The sequence below is a fragment of the Phyllostomus discolor genome, chromosome 4, assembly GCF_004126475.2.
Source record: "Phyllostomus discolor isolate MPI-MPIP mPhyDis1 chromosome 4, mPhyDis1.pri.v3, whole genome shotgun sequence".
Lineage (NCBI taxonomy): Eukaryota > Metazoa > Chordata > Mammalia > Chiroptera > Phyllostomidae > Phyllostomus > Phyllostomus discolor.
The window spans coordinates 42,069,124-42,088,391 of NC_040906.2; the positions used below are offsets into that span (position 1 = coordinate 42,069,124).

General features: G+C 34.9%; 1 protein-coding gene across 6 annotated transcripts in view; it reads left to right on the forward strand.

Moving 5' to 3' along the window:
- NCKAP1 (NCK associated protein 1) overlaps positions 1–19,268 on the forward strand; it is a 99,320-nt gene that overhangs the window by 21,168 nt on the left and 58,884 nt on the right. For 3 of the 6 annotated variants that reach the window (XM_028510854.1, XM_028510853.2, XM_036023215.1), the window contains 4 exons: positions 16,371–16,463; positions 16,657–16,713; positions 17,672–17,814; positions 17,897–17,987. In XM_028510854.1, the coding sequence (XP_028366655.1) occupies positions 16,371–16,463; positions 16,657–16,713; positions 17,672–17,814; positions 17,897–17,987 (384 nt within the window). Of the gene's footprint in view, positions 1–15,934; positions 15,962–16,370; positions 16,464–16,656; positions 16,714–17,671; positions 17,815–17,896; positions 17,988–19,268 lie in introns of those variants that run through there. The other 3 variants (XM_036023213.1, XM_036023214.1, XM_036023216.1) reach the window with 2 other exon arrangements.

The following is a 19,268-nucleotide window of genomic DNA, read 5'->3' on the forward strand; positions in this document are numbered from 1 at the left end:
GTTGGTTCAGGGACATAGTGTTAGAGTCTGTTTTTAAACACTGCATTTTATCGCTAGTGCTTGGCATGTAAGAGGCACCTAAGAAATGCTTGGTAAGTGAATGAACCAACTTGATATGCCTTAACTTAGCTAGCTGTCATTTATTCAAACGTTGCCTTAGACTTATGACTCAAACTTACCACTTTTTAATCATTTTATTATGTTATCAGTTAAAAAATAACTGTACTCTGTAGTAGAGCTACACAAATATTTCTCATTAATGTTTTACTAAAAGTAACCTAAAAACAGAATGAGTCCTTGCTTCTTAAAAACTTAATGCATATTTGGGGTGGGTTGGTGGTGTTGGAGATGGTTGTAGATAGGCCCTTGATACATGCACTGTGGTTTAGTTAGGAGTTAGAAGGAAAGGATGAGGAAACTAACCTGCCAAGTTCGTCTCTAACAGGGCATTCTTTATCTTGTCATGGCTGCCGTATGGTGGTCACATGCTGGTTAAGAGTATGATGGACTTTGGAGTCAGTAATCCAAAAATTGAGGCCTGGTCTTTTCACTTGTGAGCTGAATGATTTTCAGCAAATCATTTAACACCTCAAGGCCTCTTTGCCCCTATCTCTAAAATGGTGCTAATACTAATCTCAAAAAGCAATTTAATATCTCCTAAAGCACTTAGCAAATTTGTGTGACAAGTTGTTTTTGAAAAACTGGAAAGTGTTATTCATATTACCTCTCTGACTTTTTCATCTACTGGCTTTTCTTCTAGCTGCCCTTTAACTGTGATTTCTATATGACCTTCTCCCTTCTCCGCCAGTATATTTGTATGAAAACATTCACTTCCATGATTTCAATTAAGTAATATATTATTGTCTGTCTTCTGTGTTCTAGATCTAAATTCCAGCTACACTTTGGATAGTTCCACATCCTAGTAGCAAATTTTGTGTCCAATATTGAACACATGATTATCCCCCATTATTTTAGGGTTTCTGTTTGTTTCTTTCTGTTTTTTTGGAGGGGGGTTCTCTGCTTTGAGCCATCAGAAAGCCATATGACTTTTATAAAACATCAGGGTAGTCATTTAGGGCTTGCCAGTTTTAATATCATATCTCTTGAATTTATCCCCTTCAGGTCTGTGTCTCCGGGACAAATGCTATGGCATCCTAAACTGTTTTTTTTTTTTTTTTTTTTAAGATTTTATTTATTTATTTTTAGAGAGAGGGAAAGGGAGGGAGAATTAGAGGGAGAGAAACATCAGTGTGTGGTTGCCTTTTGTGAGCCCCCCCCCCCTCCCCCACTGGGGACCTGGCCTGCAACCCAGGCATGTGCCCCAACTGGGAATCAAACCAGTGACCCTTTGAGTTGAAGGCCAGCACTCAATCCACTGAGCTATGCCAGCCAGGGCCTAAACTGTTTTTCATGCCTCCTAATCTACCCTTTGCTGCTGTTCCTCTTCTCCCTTCCTCCAGCCTCCATTAGGGGAAATAGAATGCAACAAAATTTACTTTCTCTGTGGTCACTCACATCTGTTTTCCTAGATTATGCATTCATCTTTGATTCCTTGTTGTCTAGAATATTGTAGGCCAGCAAATAATACTTCTGTTTTGAAAGGATTCATCTTGTAAAATTATGTGACAGGGAGTTTTGTGTGTATACATACATATATATATATATATATCTTTACACACACACAACACAGTGGGCAAAAGTGGGTTTACAGTTCATATGGAAAATAAATAGTAATTAATAAATACAAGATCAAATTGTTTCATGGACTCACAACTGTTAACTTACGTTTGCCCACCCTTGTATACATATACACACACACCCTTCTCCAATGGAAACTTAAAGAAGTATTTGGTCTTGCTCTATTAAACTTGCCAAAATTCAAAGAATTTTTATACAATGAGAACTAATGTGTCAGTATTCCTTTAAAAAGTTATCATCATCATTCAGTTAATTACTCTTCTACATGAAATAGTCTGTAATTCAAGCTTGAATAAACAATAAATAAAGGAATGAACCCGTCATTAGAAGATATAAGTGAGCCTTCTTTGATACATTTAAAAAGTATTTGAAATAGGTCAAGTGCTGGCAGGGAATTGCATCAGCATTAATGACCTACCTGAAATTGTTTAAATTTCCCTTTCTTTTTAATTTTCACCAGAATAACATGAATACATGGTAGTGAATCAAATAATTTAGAATGCAAAGTGAGTGTATCTCCTAACCACTCTTTCCCACCCTAGTCATATTCCTTAGAGAGATCTTTGGTTTTTTAGTATTTCTGGAGGTTACCTCCAGAACTATAAGGACTATACTTATTATAATGAATATATATTCATTTACCAACTTTAGACAGTATCTATCCTTTGCTACAGGAAATGAGGATTTAGCTCATTACATTTCCTCCCATTACTTACCCTTTCCCCTTTTCCTGATGTTGGTTTTTTTTGTTGTTGTTAATATTTTTGGATCATTGATTATTTCATTTTAAAACTTTTAAGAAATAAAGTTCTTTATTTTTATACCCTCACTCCTGGTAATTTTATACTCTTATGTTGTCAAGATCGTTAATGATTTCTTTTGGTTTTGTCATCATAAATGTTCTGAGATTGAATTATATGCTGATTCTAAAAATAAACTTTTATTGTTTCTAATAATAAAAATAAAGATGTGAGTGTTTATTGTTATTACTTCATTGTCACACTTTGGACTTTCTTGTAAGTGCAAAAAATATATTTATATATTTATAAATAAATGTATACTATAATATATTAAAGAGAAATGAATTCTTCTAAAATTACTTTGTGGTTAAATTTGTTTCATAGGTACAACATAATTTTCTGGAATCACAACAGGTCCTCAAATAATGTCATTTCCTTCAGTGTCATTTTGTTACAATGTTGATGAAATAAATGCCTTAAGAACTTAACTCTTGTTTATGTTAATTAACCTGTGGTAAATTGGTTTTGTTATACATCAGTTTGCTTAAAATCACAGAACCTATTGACCACGGTAAGTAAGGACTTACTGTACAGTTATGTGCCTTTATAGAATTCTTAAATTTATCCAGCTTAATAATTATACTATCTTTGTATAAATTTTTTTTTTCCTGGCACCCACTATCCTATTACCATGTCTTCCAATTCTCCTCGGGACAGTTTGGGTAAGCCTGATGGATAGCTTTCACTCTGGGACATCATGAAGTTTGGGAATCTGCTGAAATTGTGTATAGAATTTATGTATAAATGTATGTTTCAGCTTTCATCATTCTTTGGTTCATATGATCGCAACACATCTGTTTTAAAATCAGATAATTTTGTGAATCTTCTATGTATAGTGGAACCTCAGTTCTTGAACTTACTTTGTTCCGGAAAACTGTTCGAGAGGCAATTTGTTTGAAAATTGAATCTCCTTATTGCCTGAGAAACATGTGATCGACTGTTCATTATGGGTTTTCAGTATGAAATGTTGTTGGGTCAAGAATCAAAACCCGAAGTTTGTTAGACAGGTGAGACATTTTCTCCATGAGGAATTTGGTTGAGAACCAAGACTTTCAAGAACTGAAGTTTAACTGTATTCATTTTTTTTTTATTGTTATTCTGTTACAGTTGTCCCTATTTTTCCCCCTTTGCCTTCTTCCACCCAGCCCATCTCCCACTCCCACAGTCAGTCCCCACCCTGTCTTCCGTGGGTCATTCATACATGTTCTTTGACTAGTCTCTTCCCTTTCCACCATTATCCCCCTCCCACCTCCCCTTTGGCTGCTGTCCGTCTGTTCCATGTTTCCATTGTCTCTGATTCTATTTTGCTCATTAGTTTATTTTGTTCATTAGATTCTTCTTATAAATGAGATCATATGGTGTGTGTCTTTTGGAACTGGAGAATATTATGCTAAGTTTGACTGTATTTTTAACTAAACTAAATTATAATCATAACCATTTCAGCTTACCGATGTTTTCTGTTTTCATGCAGAGTCTGCCAGTGAGCATTATACTGGGGTTTTACAGCATAGCCCCCAAGGGAGATGCATTCCTGGCATTTGCAGTCATCTTTCCTTTTTTTTTCTTCAAATTTGCTGCTTACATCTTGCCTCTAGTGATAGTTTTTTAGCTATATTTCAAACAAACAGTTGTAACTAATCCCTTTGGTTGAAATGGTGATTGTAATGCCTTTTACAATAGCAAGAGATGTTACCAATACATTCAGATGTTGATCTTTTATATTTATATATATATATATATGAATATTATAAGATCCTATGTATATGATCTTATATTTGTATATGTGTGTGATCATAAATATATAATTCCTGTTCATAAATGTGATCATAAAAGACATATATAAATATATATATTTATTTATATATATATTTATATATTTCTTTGAAGGGGCTTTTAGCACTTTAACTTGGTACCCTTTTAGCATGGTATCTTATTTTTCACAGGAGATTCGGTTTTACCTTTAGTTAGATCAAAAGTTGTTTTGGGTTTTTTTGCATTTTTTTTATTGTTCAAGTTCAGTTGTCTCCATTTTTTCCCCACCACTCCCCCTTGCCCCACCCATCCCCACCTCCCACTTTTGATCCTACCCCTCTTTGGCTTTGTCCATGTGTCTTTTATACATGTTCCTTGATGACCCTTCCCCTATTCCCCCCTTTATCCTTCCCCTCTCCCCTGTGGTTACTGTCAGTTTGTTCTTTATTTCCATGTCTTTGGTTATATTTTGCTTGTTTGTTTTGTTGATTAGATTCCCACTTATAGGTGAACCGCATATCATATGGTATTTGTCTTTCACTGCCTGACTTATTTCACTTAACATAGTGTTCTCCAGATCCATCCATGCTGTTGTGAAGGGTAGGAGCTTCTTCTTTCTTTCTTCTGTGTAGTATTTCACTGTGTAAGTGTACCACAGTTTCTTGATCCACTAATTTACTGACGGGCACTTAGGTTGCTTCCAGCATTTGGCTATTGTAAATTGTGCTGCTATGAACATTGGGGTGCATAGGTTCTTTTGAATTGGTCTTTCAGGATTCTTAAAGTATAATCTCAGCAGTGGAATTGCTGGGTCAGAAGGCAGTTCCATTTTCAGTTTAATGAGGAAATTCCATACTGTTTTCCACAGTGGCTGCACCAGTCTCCATTTCCACCAACAGTGCACTAGGGTTCCCTTTTCTCCACAACCTCTCCAGCATTTGTTGATTTCTTTATGGTGGCTCTTCTGACTGGTGTGAAGTGATGTCTCGTTGTGGTTTTAATTTGCATCTCTCTGATGGTTAGTGATGCCAAGCATCCTTTCATATGTCTCTGGGCCCTCTGTGTGTCCTTGAAGAAGTGTCTGTTCATGTCCTTTGCCCATTTCCTGATTGGATTGTTTGTCTTTCTGGTGTTGAGTCATATGAGTTCTTTATATATTTTGGAGATCAAACCCTTGTCCGAGGTATCATTTGCAAATACATTTTCCCATATGATTGGTCCCTTTTTCATTTTGCTAATGCTTTATTTAGCCATGCAGAAGCTTTTTATTTTGATGAAGATCAAAAATTATTTGCCAAGATCCAAAATAAAAGACAGGAAAAAAAAAACTGCAATGGAGTAAATAATAGATCTGAAAAACACTGTTTTTAAAAAAAAATTTCTTAGTACTCATTTTGGCTAAAAATGTTTTAAATACATCAATTTTTTGAGGACAATAATACATAGATATAGGATAATACACTATGTGAGTTCTCATTGTCTAGTATAGGATAGAACATACATAGAGGATGGGGAAATATATATTTCTAATTCCTTTTTTTAAGGAATATTTTATTTTGGGAGAGTATTACATACTTTCTCGGCACAAATAGCCATAGCTGCTTTCTCTTGCCTTGGGGCCTTTATGCTGTTTTTAGTATCCGGAACAGTCTTTCCTTCCCATATTCTTTCTCTAGGCTAACTTGTATTTGCCTTTCAGGTGTTTCCTTAGATACCACTATTTCAGAGAAGCCTTTTCTAACCCTTTCACATTAGGTTAATTGCTGCATGTATGTTTCTATAGTGCCCTCTACTTATCATTCAGTTTTTTATTTAAAACATTTACTCAGTGCCTTTTATGAGACAAGTCCTATTCTGGGAATGGGGATCCAGCAGTGAATAAACAGATCAAGTCATTAATCTTATAGAGCTTACCTTCTGCTGGACAGATAGACCATAAAAAAGAATTGGAATATAGTTAGGGGTGAGTTTTAAGGGGAAAAAATAGGGTAAATGAACAAGTATAATAGTGGGGAGATGCTAATTTATTAAGATGCCCAGGGAAGGCCTTACTGAGGAGGAGGCATTAGGGCAGATGTTTGAAGGTAAGAGGGAATGAGGTTATTTGGAGAAATAAAATTCCAAGATCTTTGGCTTGAACAAATACAAAGATTTACAGGGGTAAGAAAGCAAGAACAGGTTTGGGTTTGAGGGTACAATAGCTCAATACTAGATATGAGGTATACTAGAAATCTGAGTGGAGGCGTTGAATAGTCAGTTGTATACAGATGATCCTTACGATGATTTAACTGATGATTTTTCTCCTTTACAGTGAGTGGTATGAAAGCAATATGCATTCATTAGAAATTGTACTTCTAATTTTGAATATTGATCTTTTCCTGGGCTAGTGATATGTGATAAGAAACTCTTTTGTGATGCTGGACACTGGCAGCGAGCTGCAGCTCCCAGGGCTAAAGAGCCAGTACTGTATGGTGTATTGCGTTGCCAGTGTTTTTTGGACAGAGTATTTTGTGTTTTTACATCTGATCATTTGTGCAAAACACCCATTTGTGTCTCCTTTTTCTGGTGAGAAGAGGAGGAAGTTAATTACTTTTGAAAGGAAAATTGCCCAACTGTAAGCTAATGTGTTTTGAGCATGGTTAAGGGGAGTCTAGGCTAAGCTATGATGTGCAGTAGCTTAGATATATAAAGGCACTTTTTTAAAAAAGATTTTATTTTTTTATTCTTAGAGGGAAAGGGAGGAAGAAAGAGAGGGAGAGAAACATCCATGTGAGAGAGAAACATCAATTGGTTGCCTCTTGTACAGTCCCAACTAGGTACCTGGATGGCAACCCAGGAATGAGCCCTAATTGGGAATTGAACTGGCAACCTTTTGGTTTGTGGGACCACGCCCAACCAAGTGAGCTATACCAGTTAGGGCTAAAGGCACTTTTAACTTCAGATATTTCCAACTTAGAATGGGTTGGTTCATCCTGATGTAACCCCATCATAAGTTAAGGAACATTTGTAGATGTCTAGAGTTTAGACCAGCATTAAGCTGAGAATCAAGTTGAAGAGGAATTACTGAGTGTTTTAAGAAAGAGGAGTGGGATAGTCATTGAGGAGTGAGAAAGTGTATAGACAATGAAAATGGAGGGATGTTACTCTTCATTTATTGTTAATGATCATGAATTCAGGTTGATTTTGACTCAGCATAGGCGTATACTTTCTCCTGTTGTGGATTTTGTCAGACAATTAGGATGGAGAGAGGGACAAAGGGAGTGATAGAATAATGGGCCATTTAATCTTAAAATGAGTAAAAATGGAAGTAAGAGATGAGAGGGTGAGTGACAGTAAAAAGATGGTAGGATGAATGGATAGGAAGGAAGTCCTCAGAGTTCAAAGAATTGATGAGAGTAGGGTATTAAGAAGGTATAAAGGTAGTAAGTGGAAATTATTCTCCCATTGATGCCACTTTACCTTGTCTTCAAATTTCCCAAGAGTCATATATGTTCAAAAAGGCCAGTAGGGAGCCAAGACACCTTAAGCATAAACTTTATTCTGTTTAAAGACCTGACAACGGGGAGGCTTAACATGAGCCACCATTCTGTCAACATGTAATCATGTAACAAAAATAATCCCTGGGTGCCTTCTCAGTTCTAGGTCCTCCTTTAACTTCCTGTGTTGCTCACTGTCCTCACTACCCTTAGAAGCTCTGATCTTTGTTATTATCTTTCTCATACTACTGTGTGGGTGTGCTTTTTAAACTTCTTTCATGTAATTACCAGTTGGTGAAGGTCTTTGTCTTAGCAGGCATGTGGGAATAAATCGTTGTAGTTTTTCATCATCTTTGAACTTTGCACATAGAAGTTAGTTGTGGTGTTATCAGCTTCTAAAACTGGACATTTATTTTAAAAAAAGTGAGTTACCTGTATATCTGCTTATGCAATGGTCACTAGACTATATGCTTCTTTAGGGGCAGGTCAGAGTTTTATTCACAGTTTTACCCCCAGCTTCTCTTACAATGTCTTAAAATGTCAATAACACTCGAGTTTATCTTGACATAAATAACAGTGTAATTATTGATTACAGTGATGACATCTAATCAGTAAGAAAAGCCTGATTATTTCTGTGTACTCAGGTTATGAAAGCAAGGTAATCACATATTAGAAAAATTCTTTAAAAAAATTCCTCACCTGAGGATATGTTTATTGATTTGGGGTGGGGGGGGAGAGAGAGAGAGAGAGAGAGGGAGAGGGAGAGAGAGGGGGGGGGAGAGAGGGAGAGAGGGGGGGGGAGAGGGGGGAGAGGGGGGAGGGGGAGAGAGGGGGAGAGAGAGAGAGAGAGAGGGAGGGAGGGAGGGAGAGAGGGAGAGAGGGAAACATGGATCAGTTGCCTCCTATGTGAACTGCTTCGGGGGATTGAACCACCAACTCTGGCATGTGCCTCGACAGGGAATCAAACCTGCCACTTTCCTGTGTATGTGGTGCTGCTCCAAACTAACTGAGCAACCTGGCCAGGGCTAGATTTTTTTTTTAATTATTAAAATCTAGTGTAAAAGTACTAGTATCATTTATATTTTCATTTATATGAAAATGGTGCCAGTATATTAGGTTAGTTGTATTATCATTAACACAATGTAATGTCTTTTATACAAAGGTGTTACACCTCACCAACCACACCATACTAGGACATATAATTAGTGATTTTCTAGTACTAATGGTAAAATTAGTTTCATTACTTTGTGCTGATTTGACCATCTTGTGACCGGAAATATTAAACTTCCAAATTTTTCCTAATGTAAGTTAATGAGCTCAGGTGGTGAAATAGAAGTTGTTTTAATTTGTATCACTGAATTTTAGATTAATCTTTATTTCAGTTACCTAGTGCTGTGTAATAGACTACCCCAAAACTCAGGGGGCTTAAAACAACTTATTCATTGTCATTCTGTGGGTTAACTGGACAGTCCTCTGCTGGTCTTACTAGCCTTAGGTAACAGCTGCATTTAGTTGGTGGGTTGGCTGGGGATGGGCCAGACTGGGTTAGCAGGATGCTGAGCCTCTTTTCTTGTCATTTGCTATCTCATGCTTCTTCGCTCATGGCACTTTAGAGAAGTGTTCCACCAAGAGCAAAAGCTGAAGCCTTAAGGCCTCTGAAGTTGTCTCTTTTCTGCTGCTTTCTGAAGTTGTCTCTTTCTGCTGCTTAAAGCAGGTCACATGCCAGCTGAGATTGTAAGGGTAGGAATATACTCAGTTTTTGATAGGAGGACCAATAAAGTCCTATCAAAAAAGGACAAGGATATAGTCTCTATTTTTTTTGCCTGTTTTTTAAAATATAAAACTCTTCTGTTCTCTGCTTTCCTTTATTAAACAGGTGATCAGCAATATAAACTTGAAAAAGAGCACTTGGATGTATAAAATGAAGAGGTTGAATTAGAGAAGTTCTTAAAAGCTTCAATTTGTGAAACTGATGAAGTTAGGATTAAATACAAGTATTTCCTGAAAACAGAAGAGCTTTAGCTTTGCTCGTTCCTAATTCTTTTGTATCAGTGTATGGCAACTTGAATGTTGAAGTGTATTGAAGAGATGTTTTTAATTTTGAAATCTGGTTTCCCCTGATTGGCATCATGCCCTCTTTTGGTCTGTTTCTGTATCTGGAAAATGAGGATAAAAATATACCTTGATTGGGAAGATGAAAAAAGTTCTGGATATAGATGAGGGTGATGCTTGCACAACAATTCAAATGCATTTTTAAGTGTGAGTTAAGCACACTTAAAAATGGTTAAAATGGTAGACATTTGTTAATGTATATTTTACCACAATGAAAAATGTACCTTGAAAATTAGTTATGCAGATTAAATTCAGCAACAGATCTTTTTATTTATTTTTACATTGAATTTATTGTGGTGACATTGATTAATAAAATTATATGAAAATTATATAAAATAAATAAAATTGATTTATAAATTTATATAGGCTTGAGATAGGCAATTCTGTGATACATCATATGTACACAATACATATTGTGTTGTTTGTTCACCACCCAAAGTCAAGTCTCCTTCCATCACCATTTACTCCCCCTTTATCCTCTTCTCTCTCTCCCCATCCCCACCCCTCTGGTAATCACCTTACTTTTTGTTTGTGTCCAGGAGTCTTTCTTTGCTTAATCCTGTAACCCTTCCCACCCAGCACCCAACCCCTTCCCCTCTGACAGCTGTTAGTCTATTCTCTGTATCTATGAAGTAACAAATCTTAAAGTAATACTTATTTTCTAGGTAAGTGTTAGGATAACTTTTCCTAAAATGTATTATCCTTTGCTCAGAAAAATGCATTTCTAAAATACTGCCAGTAGAGTCATTTGTATGTGATGAAAGAAAAGTTCTACAATGTCCTGTGAAACCTTTTTAAAAATGACTAATCTTTGTGTTAATTTGGATTTTCAGGCAATCCTTGGAAATTTGCTTATATTTGATATAAATACGTCATCCTTTGTAGTTCCTCATTTCTTTCTTTCATGCTTTTCTCTATTGGAAGGTCATAATGAAATATTTTGTCCAGTTTTTGGGATTTGTTCAAGGGATTAAATCACTACTTTGTGTTAGGATGCATAAATTCATTTGAGACATGATTTGATATCTTAGTTGAGTTCGTTTATAATCAGCGCAATTTGATAATTGCCTCTATGAGTTTTATGTTGAGAAACTTGAGGCTTGATTTCCTCCCTTCCCTTCCCCTTCCCCTTTCTTGTGCATTGCTGTGTACCAATATTCTAGATACTGGAGATATAGCTGGAAGTAGTACAAATCTTGCTCCCATGGAATTTAAATTCAAGTTGGGTTGTTAGACAAACGGCTAAAAGGAATAGTTATTTTCATTTGGAGAGAAGTGGTGGGAAGAAATAGAAGGCAGGTCAAAGTGTTAGACTGGTGAGGGTGTGGAGATTATTTTAGATTAGAGTGTTCAACAGTGACTTTACTGAAGAGAAGTGAAGTGAGGGAGTGAGCTATGTGCAGCAGGAGAGAATAGCATCCCAGACATGAGAAAGAATACAAGTGCAAAGGCTCTGGGGTGGGTGCAAGCTTGGTGAATTTGATGAACACTGCAGACCAATACTGAGTGAGGCTGGGTCTTAGAGGAGACTAGGTCTTAGAGATAGGCAGGAGTCCTCTTAAGATTTTATTCTGGTAAGGACTTTGTGTTTTATTCTGAGTGTGATGGGAAACCATTGGAATTTTTCTGTCTTACAGTAAATAAAAATCAGGACCCTGATTTTCATTTACTTATAAGACAATGAGATGATGAATTAAGAAAACCTTGTTATGGATGCTGAACCTAAAGAACCACTGAAATAATATTAGACCAAGAAGGTTTGCAAAAATAGTATAGAGTTGCCATATTCTCTTCACCCGGTTTTAACATCTTACATAACCATCACTGGAATAAATTTTTGAGTTAATATATTGCTTTAAAATGCTACTCTCCTGCTGCTGTGTGGAGAAGAGTGAAGAGGCAAGAGCAGAAGTATAGAGACTAATTAGGAGGATACTGTAATAGTCCAGATGAGAGTTGATGACTATGGTGGTAGCCATACAGCTCTTCAAAAAAGGTCTCTTATTTTTACAAAAGTCTGGTTTATAATATTATACTAAGAAATAGAACAGAGTGTTCCCTGAAACCAAACTCTGCACTCAGTTGTTTATTAAAAGGAGGAAATAGCATAATTTAGATGAAGAAAATAATTTATTATGCATAAGCAGTATTGATAATGAAAGAAGATAATGTAAATGTATGAATAAAAAAACTAAAGCTACATATTTTTCCTGTTGAAAATCAGTGAGTTGGCTTTTGTAGGCATTGATTTCTTATTGTAATTTGCTAATGCTTTGAAAGAATGAAAGCTAGTACTTATTTCTAGATACTTATTTTGGTATGGAAAATGTTTTTTCCCCCTTTTATTTTTATTGTTGACACTAATACAGATGTCCTCATTTACCCCTCCCTCCATTCTTTGCCTACCTTGACCCATTCCCCAAACCCCTTCCCTTTGGCCATCTTCGTATCTATGAGTTACACATGTCTGTTCTTTGGCTAATCCCTTCACCTTCTTTCAATGAGTCCCCCTCTCACCCCTCCTCTCTGACAGCTGCCAATCTGTTCCACATGTCCATGCCTGTGTTTATATTTTGTTTATCACTTTATGTTTTTTAATTGAACAAAGATTAATTACCAAGATTTTTATATACAAAGATATGACCTTATTTTGTAGTCTTCATGGCTAATGTTTATCCTGATTAAGTTTTTACACATTTTACTTGAATGTGAAGAATGATGATCCATAGTTAGAAATTTTATTTTAAAAAATTGTATTTATTTTTAGAAAGATGGGAAGGAAGGGAAAAAGAGGAGGAAACATTGATATGTGAGAGATACATCGATCGGTTGCCTCTCACACATTGCCAGCTGGGCACCTGGCCTGAAACTCAGGCATGTGCCCTGACTGGAAATCGAACCAGTGATCTTTTGGTTTTCAGGCCATTGCTCAGTCCACTGAGCCACACCAGCCAGGGCTATAGTTAGAAATTTTAATTAAAGCATTGTATATATATATATATATATATATATATATATATATAGTTAATATACTTCATCTATGTATTCATGATATGGTATTAAAGAGAATAGAATCAGCTCCTCTTGAAATTGTGCTTTTCTGATGTACTGTCCTATAATATCAATTTACTACTGATCTATGTTCTTACACCATTTCCTGATTTTTATTTTTATTTTTTTAAAGATTTTGTTTATTTTTAGAGGGGAAGAGAAAGAGAGGGAGAGAAACATCAGTGTGTGGTTGCATCTCACTGACCCCCACTGGAGACCTGGCCTGCAACCTAGGCACGTGTCCTGACTGGGAGTCGAACTGGTGACCCTTTGCCTCTCAGTCTGGTACTCAATCCACTGAGCCACGCCAGCCAGGGTCCTGATTTTTATTTACTATAAGACAATGAGATGATGAATTAATAAAACCTTGTTATGGATGCTGAACCTAAAATTCAATACTTTTTGATAGTTTTTACTCCATTTTAAGAACTAAAATGTAGTTTATTTATTTATTTATTTATTTATTTTTTGCAGTTGAGGCCCAAGAGAGTTAAAGACACTGCTTGTTGTCATAGTTAAATTCTTTCATCATGCCAAGCTTTATTAAATTTATTTTCATTAAAGAGGGAACATAATTGTAATTGTCTTATAGAGATGTTGGAAGGATTGTGTGAGATACTTCCAGAATCTTTGGAATAATAACCTGGCAAAGAATGCATGTTCAGCAAATATTAGTTGTGTTGGGATGAATTAAAAAACCTTTATTTTTGCTTATTTTGAAGAAGTGGTCTATGAGCCTTATTTGTTATTCACCTACTATTTAATGAACAGCTTCTGGTTGCCAGGCACTGTTAGAGGTCCTCATGTACATTATGTTTGCTAACTGTACACATCAGTTCCCATTTTGATGATGAGGATACTAGGTTCTGAGAGGTTAAGTCTTTTAGCTGTGGTAACATAAAAAGGAGGTAGGCTTTCTAGCATTACCTACCAAAACATGTCATCTGACACTGACATGTGAAAGTCTTCTAAATTTGTCCTGATCACTCATCTGATTGTTTGTATTGGGTACTTCTTTATGTGGAGAGCTGTGTGATAGAGGTTGTGTAGATTAAAAAATCATTTGGTACACTGTCTTACATGTTAGACATAGCAGTGATATAAATTAGAAGGTGATACTATTAGAAATGATACACATTTTGAAGAGGGAGATACAGTATAAATAACATTGAACAGGGAAGAGGTTCAATCAGGGCTGTTTCCTGAAAATGCAGTTAACGTTTAAACTAAGTGGTTTAGGAGTAGTGGGATTTGGATATACAATAGATAAGTGGTAGAATTAGGACACCTCATTTGAGGAAACATTAAGAAAACATGAAATATGTATATAATGTAGTGAATTGTTTTGACTACTGTGTATTGTGTGTGAATGCATGTAGGGGAAATTTAGATTGGAAAGATAGATTAGGGCCAAATTGTATAGGGCTTTGAAAACTTGTCTGGTTATTTTGAATTCAGACATCTGTTAGTTCAGTACATTATTTAGCCACTGTAGAGGCTAGTTACATATGGTTTGGGGGGGAATAAAGTTGAATGAGAAATTTAGACCATAATGAGACTTTATTAACAAGGGAGGTGCTAGGCAAGTGGAATGGTAGAATATTTTTTAGGAGTAAGAAGAGATTTCTAATCCTGGCTCTGTAATTAAGTAGTTATAAAACTTGGGGAAGATTCTTTTAAGTTCTATGGGCATTAAGTTCTGAATATGTGAAATGAATGTTTGTCTAAAAGATCATTAAGGCCCATAATAAATATGATGGCAAGCGTGTTATTTTTGTCCAAATTAGAAATTGAAAGGAGGAAATATTAATAATGAAGCTCGCAGCGACCAAATTATACTTGTGCCTCTTATCCTATTATTATGAGACTACTTTCACCTGTTACATTTTCAAAACTCAAATTTAAAATACTGAAAAGGAAGAAAAGGGAATAAGACATCAATCGTAAATGTTTGATGTTGTTGAACAAGGTTAAAGGTAGTATAATCAGATGGAATAGAATCATTTTAAAATAAGTAGCTTTGATGTTGTGATGGTAATAATTAGAAATGTACACAAAAACATAGAATTATTTTGAAACATATATATTGTGCAAAATAAAGTCAGCTATTCATAGGTAAAGCTAAAAACAGTTACATATCACTATAAGTATATACCTTCATTCACTTGGCATTTGTGAAATGAAATACTTCATTTATCCATGTTTTCTAGACATAACTAATTTTTGAAATTGCTTTGGGGACTTCAGTATTTAGGGTAATTTACCCTGCAATAGTTGGATCTACCAGACTGCTGTGCTTCTGTTTTAAATAGCCTTTTTATAGTTGTGTTTGTTTTTTTTTTACTCTTCTGATATTATGTTCACTGCTTTAAATACTCTTGCTTATATAATAGTTTAATGCAATTATATATAGAGGCACTTCTTACCCCAATCCCTTGTGTAAGTATACAAAGAATAGTCAGAGGACCTCAAAACTGTGAGGCTTTCTGATAGCAAGTTTGAACCACTTTCTCATTTTTTCTTGTTCAACTAGACTAGTGATTCTCAGACCTTTAATGTGCATTCAGATCACCTCAGTATCTTGTTAAAAGGCAGATTCTGATTCTGTAGGTTTGAGGTGGGCCCGAGATTCCACTTTTCTAACAAGTGCCTACATGATACGGAAGTTATTCTTCTGTAGACTGCACTCAATATCAAGGTTCTAAATGTTTTATTGGACTTCCAGCAGTCTTATGATAGAGGGCATTAAATATGACTGGATTCTTTCACAAATCATATTACTGGTAATGATTGTTTTAAAAAGAAAACTTAGGACTTGTAAATTTAATAATATAATTGATTGAACTGATATTTGTCTTTTGTATTCACATTTTCCTCTTTCATATGTTTATCAGTGTCTTAACTCTAGTTTTGCTTCTTTCTCATTTCTTTTTTTGTTATTGTGGTTTTTGCTTTTGTTTAATGTATTATTGTGTTGTGTGGATCTGGTCAGGGAACCTTTACTGTATTTTATGTTTGTATCTACATTTTATTTTGCATGCGTAACGTGGCTTTGCCTGGATGTTCTTTTTGGTAAGTTACAAATTTATAAAACATTGTTTTTTGTAGTGTAAGTTATAATGTTTTTCACCTTCTTTTCTTCCACTTCTAGTAATGTGACCATGCTCATGAGTGGTTTTTAATTTTTTTTAAAGTTCATTTAATAATTATTTTTCCTAACATTTTACAATTTTCCTTAATAGTAGTGCAGTTTGGTACTAATCTGCTTTGGTTCGTTTTTTAGCCTCACACTGTCAGTTGCTGATCACTGTTAGCAGTTGCTGTCTCAAGTATTTTGGTTTTTTAAAAAAGCCTTAATCATCTAGAAATATTGTTCTAAAAGCGTGTGTTTTCACATAGCAATCATAGAAGAAAATAGTTTGTAGTAAAATGAAATATTTTTGTTCTTGGTAAATAGTGCATTCTCATTTTGTTTTTACAGCAACAGCTTGCACAGCTACAGAAAGAAAAATCAGAGATTCTGAAAAATCTGGCATTATATTACTTCACATTTGTAGATGTTATGGAATTCAAGGTATGTATTTTAATACATAAAATTTAACATTTCAGAGGGTAATTTAACATTTGTTGATTTGCAAATTGCTTTGTCATTTGTAGATAATAAAATTCTTCTAGAACTAAGTTTTCAAATATATATTATTTGTGTGTATTTCTGAATTTCACATTATTTATATAGGTAAAAGATTAAAATAAACTTTTATTTTCAGGACCATGTTTGTGAATTGCTCAATACTATTGATGTTTGCCAAGTCTTCTTTGATATTGTAAGTATTATTTTCAGAATACTTTCCATTTTTTGTCTTTATTTCTAGTATACTAAGGGGACCAAATCCTGTTCTTTAGAGAAAATGTATACAACTTGTATATAAAGTTTTAGCATTGGTTACTTGGCTTCTTTTGTACTGTGTTTGTAAGATAAGGAGTTAAAGTGTATTTTCTTTTTACCTTGTTTCTTTGAATCACTGCATATGAGTCTTGTACTTACTGAGAAGTATTTGTTCATTTTAGTATTTTAGTAGGTTCAGTTAAGCAAAGTTAAGTGCATAATGATTTTCTCTGTAAAAGTCTTTCTTGATAGAATCTTTCTCAGTGAGACAATTCATAAATATAGGAAGTCAAAGTGAAAAATGTCTCCATTGACTTAATGGCTAACTTTTTCATTTACTTAATACTCCTTTTCTTGCTTACAGCCATAGTGAAACTGGCTGTAATTTTTTTAAAAAAACATTTTGTGTATTTTTTTAAAGATTTTATTTATTTTTAGAGAGAGGGTGAGGGAGAGAGGGAAAGAAACATTAATGCATGGTTGCTTCTGGCACACCCCCTACTGGGAACCTGGCCTGCAACTCAGGCACTTGCCCTGACTGGGTATCGAACTGGTGACCCTTTGGTTCGCAGGCCTGCACTGAGTCCACTGAGCTACACCAGCTGGGGCTCCAGTGTTTCTTACTCTTGTTTTGGTTATTCTTTTACATAGGGCAATAATAAACTTGTTTTCATCCATAAAATTGTGTCACAAGCACAAAACTGTATTTGTAACTCCCTAATTTTAGACATGTTGTTGGTGAAAGGAATTAGAATTTCAGAAATGGGGATAAAATAACTAACTATAGAAAGTTATTAGCTTATAGTAACTTCCCTGAAGATTTGTGTGTGTGTGCATGTGTATGATTAAAAGTTGGCAAAATAGGAAGGAGTTAAACTTAATGTTTTTTTTTCCAGACTGTAAACTTTGATTTAACAAAGAACTACTTAGATTTGATCATAACCTATACAACACTAATGATACTTCTCTCTCGAATCGAAGAAAGGAAGGCAATCATTGGATTGTATAACTATGCTCATGAAATGACCCATGGAGCAAGGTAGACCTGCATTATAAAAATCTTTTGAAATTCTCAATTTGATGGCTTACTGCTCAGTGAAATTTGATATGTCTATTTTAAGTGACCGAGAATATCCACGCCTTGGTCAGATGATTGTGGATTATGAAAACCCTTTAAAGAAGATGATGGAAGAATTTGTGCCCCATAGTAAGGTAAAAGCTGATTTTTATTTTTCAAATAAAGATTTTAAATAATTTTTAAAAGATTTTTAAAATTTATTTTTAAAGAGAGGAAAGGAGAGGGAGATAAACATGGATGTGAGAGAGAAACACTGATTGGTTGCTTCTCATATGTGCCTGACCAGTGACTGAACCCACAACCTAGGTGTGTGCCCTGACCAGGAATTGAACTGGCAACCTTTTGCTTTGTGGGATGATGCCTAACCACCTGAGCTGCACTGGTCAGGGCAATAAGAGTGGGTTTTCAGATGTGCTTTATAATCATGTGATGCAGGTTAAGTGTGGAAAGTTAATGTTAAACTTTTAGGAAAAAAATTATATGAATAATAACTATGCATAGTTTTATCTAATTGTGAACCAGAACACTAATTAGTTAGAGTTTGAATAGTGTATAGAATTTCAGTAGTATACTGATCCATTATAGTTTTTAGATTTAATATAGGGTGTAGAGGTAGTGTAGTTTAGTATTTTGAGAATGACTCCTGCTATACCAGACTGCCTGAGTGCTAATCCCTGTTCTGCCAATTGCTAACTGTGCAGTGCTGGACAAGTTATTTAACCAACTTTACTGTATGTCAGTTTTCTTACCTGTAAAAATGGACTAATAATAATACCTACTTCTATGATTATTATGAGGATTAAATTAGTTACTTCATTAAAAGTATTTAGATAATATAGTATTTTATAAATTTTAGGTATATTATTATAATATAGGCTCTTAAGAGAAAAAATTGTAGGAGTTTTGTGGAAATAATTTGGAATGTCTCTCCTTTATGATGTATTAAAAAATAGGTTTTAATGAAATAATTTTGGTTCTAAGGAGTCTTGCCATTATGACTTCTTTGTAGTAGTGCTAATTCAAAGAACTGTTGTTCCTAAACATTTCAAGGAAATTTGTAGTTAGCTTATACATCCATATTATTTATAAATAAGGAAATTGAAGGCTGGAGAAGTGACATGAGGAACCATTTGTCAGCAATAGTGGTAAAACCAGAATGAAATCCCAGTATATTAGTATCTTGGTTCATTATTCTCTTTGGATGATAATAGAATTTTTAGTAATAGATAATTTTGTATGAATCTTGTGCCCTTTTTTTGGACATATAGTTAGCACCAGTTTTTGTTCTTTTCCCACTAAGTTGATGGAAATTTCCTCAAAGGCTATTGGATCTTTTTTTTAAGTTCTCCATAGTCATTAACATGTACTAGACTATTCATAGTTACTTAAGGAGAATTGACCATTTGGATTAGATC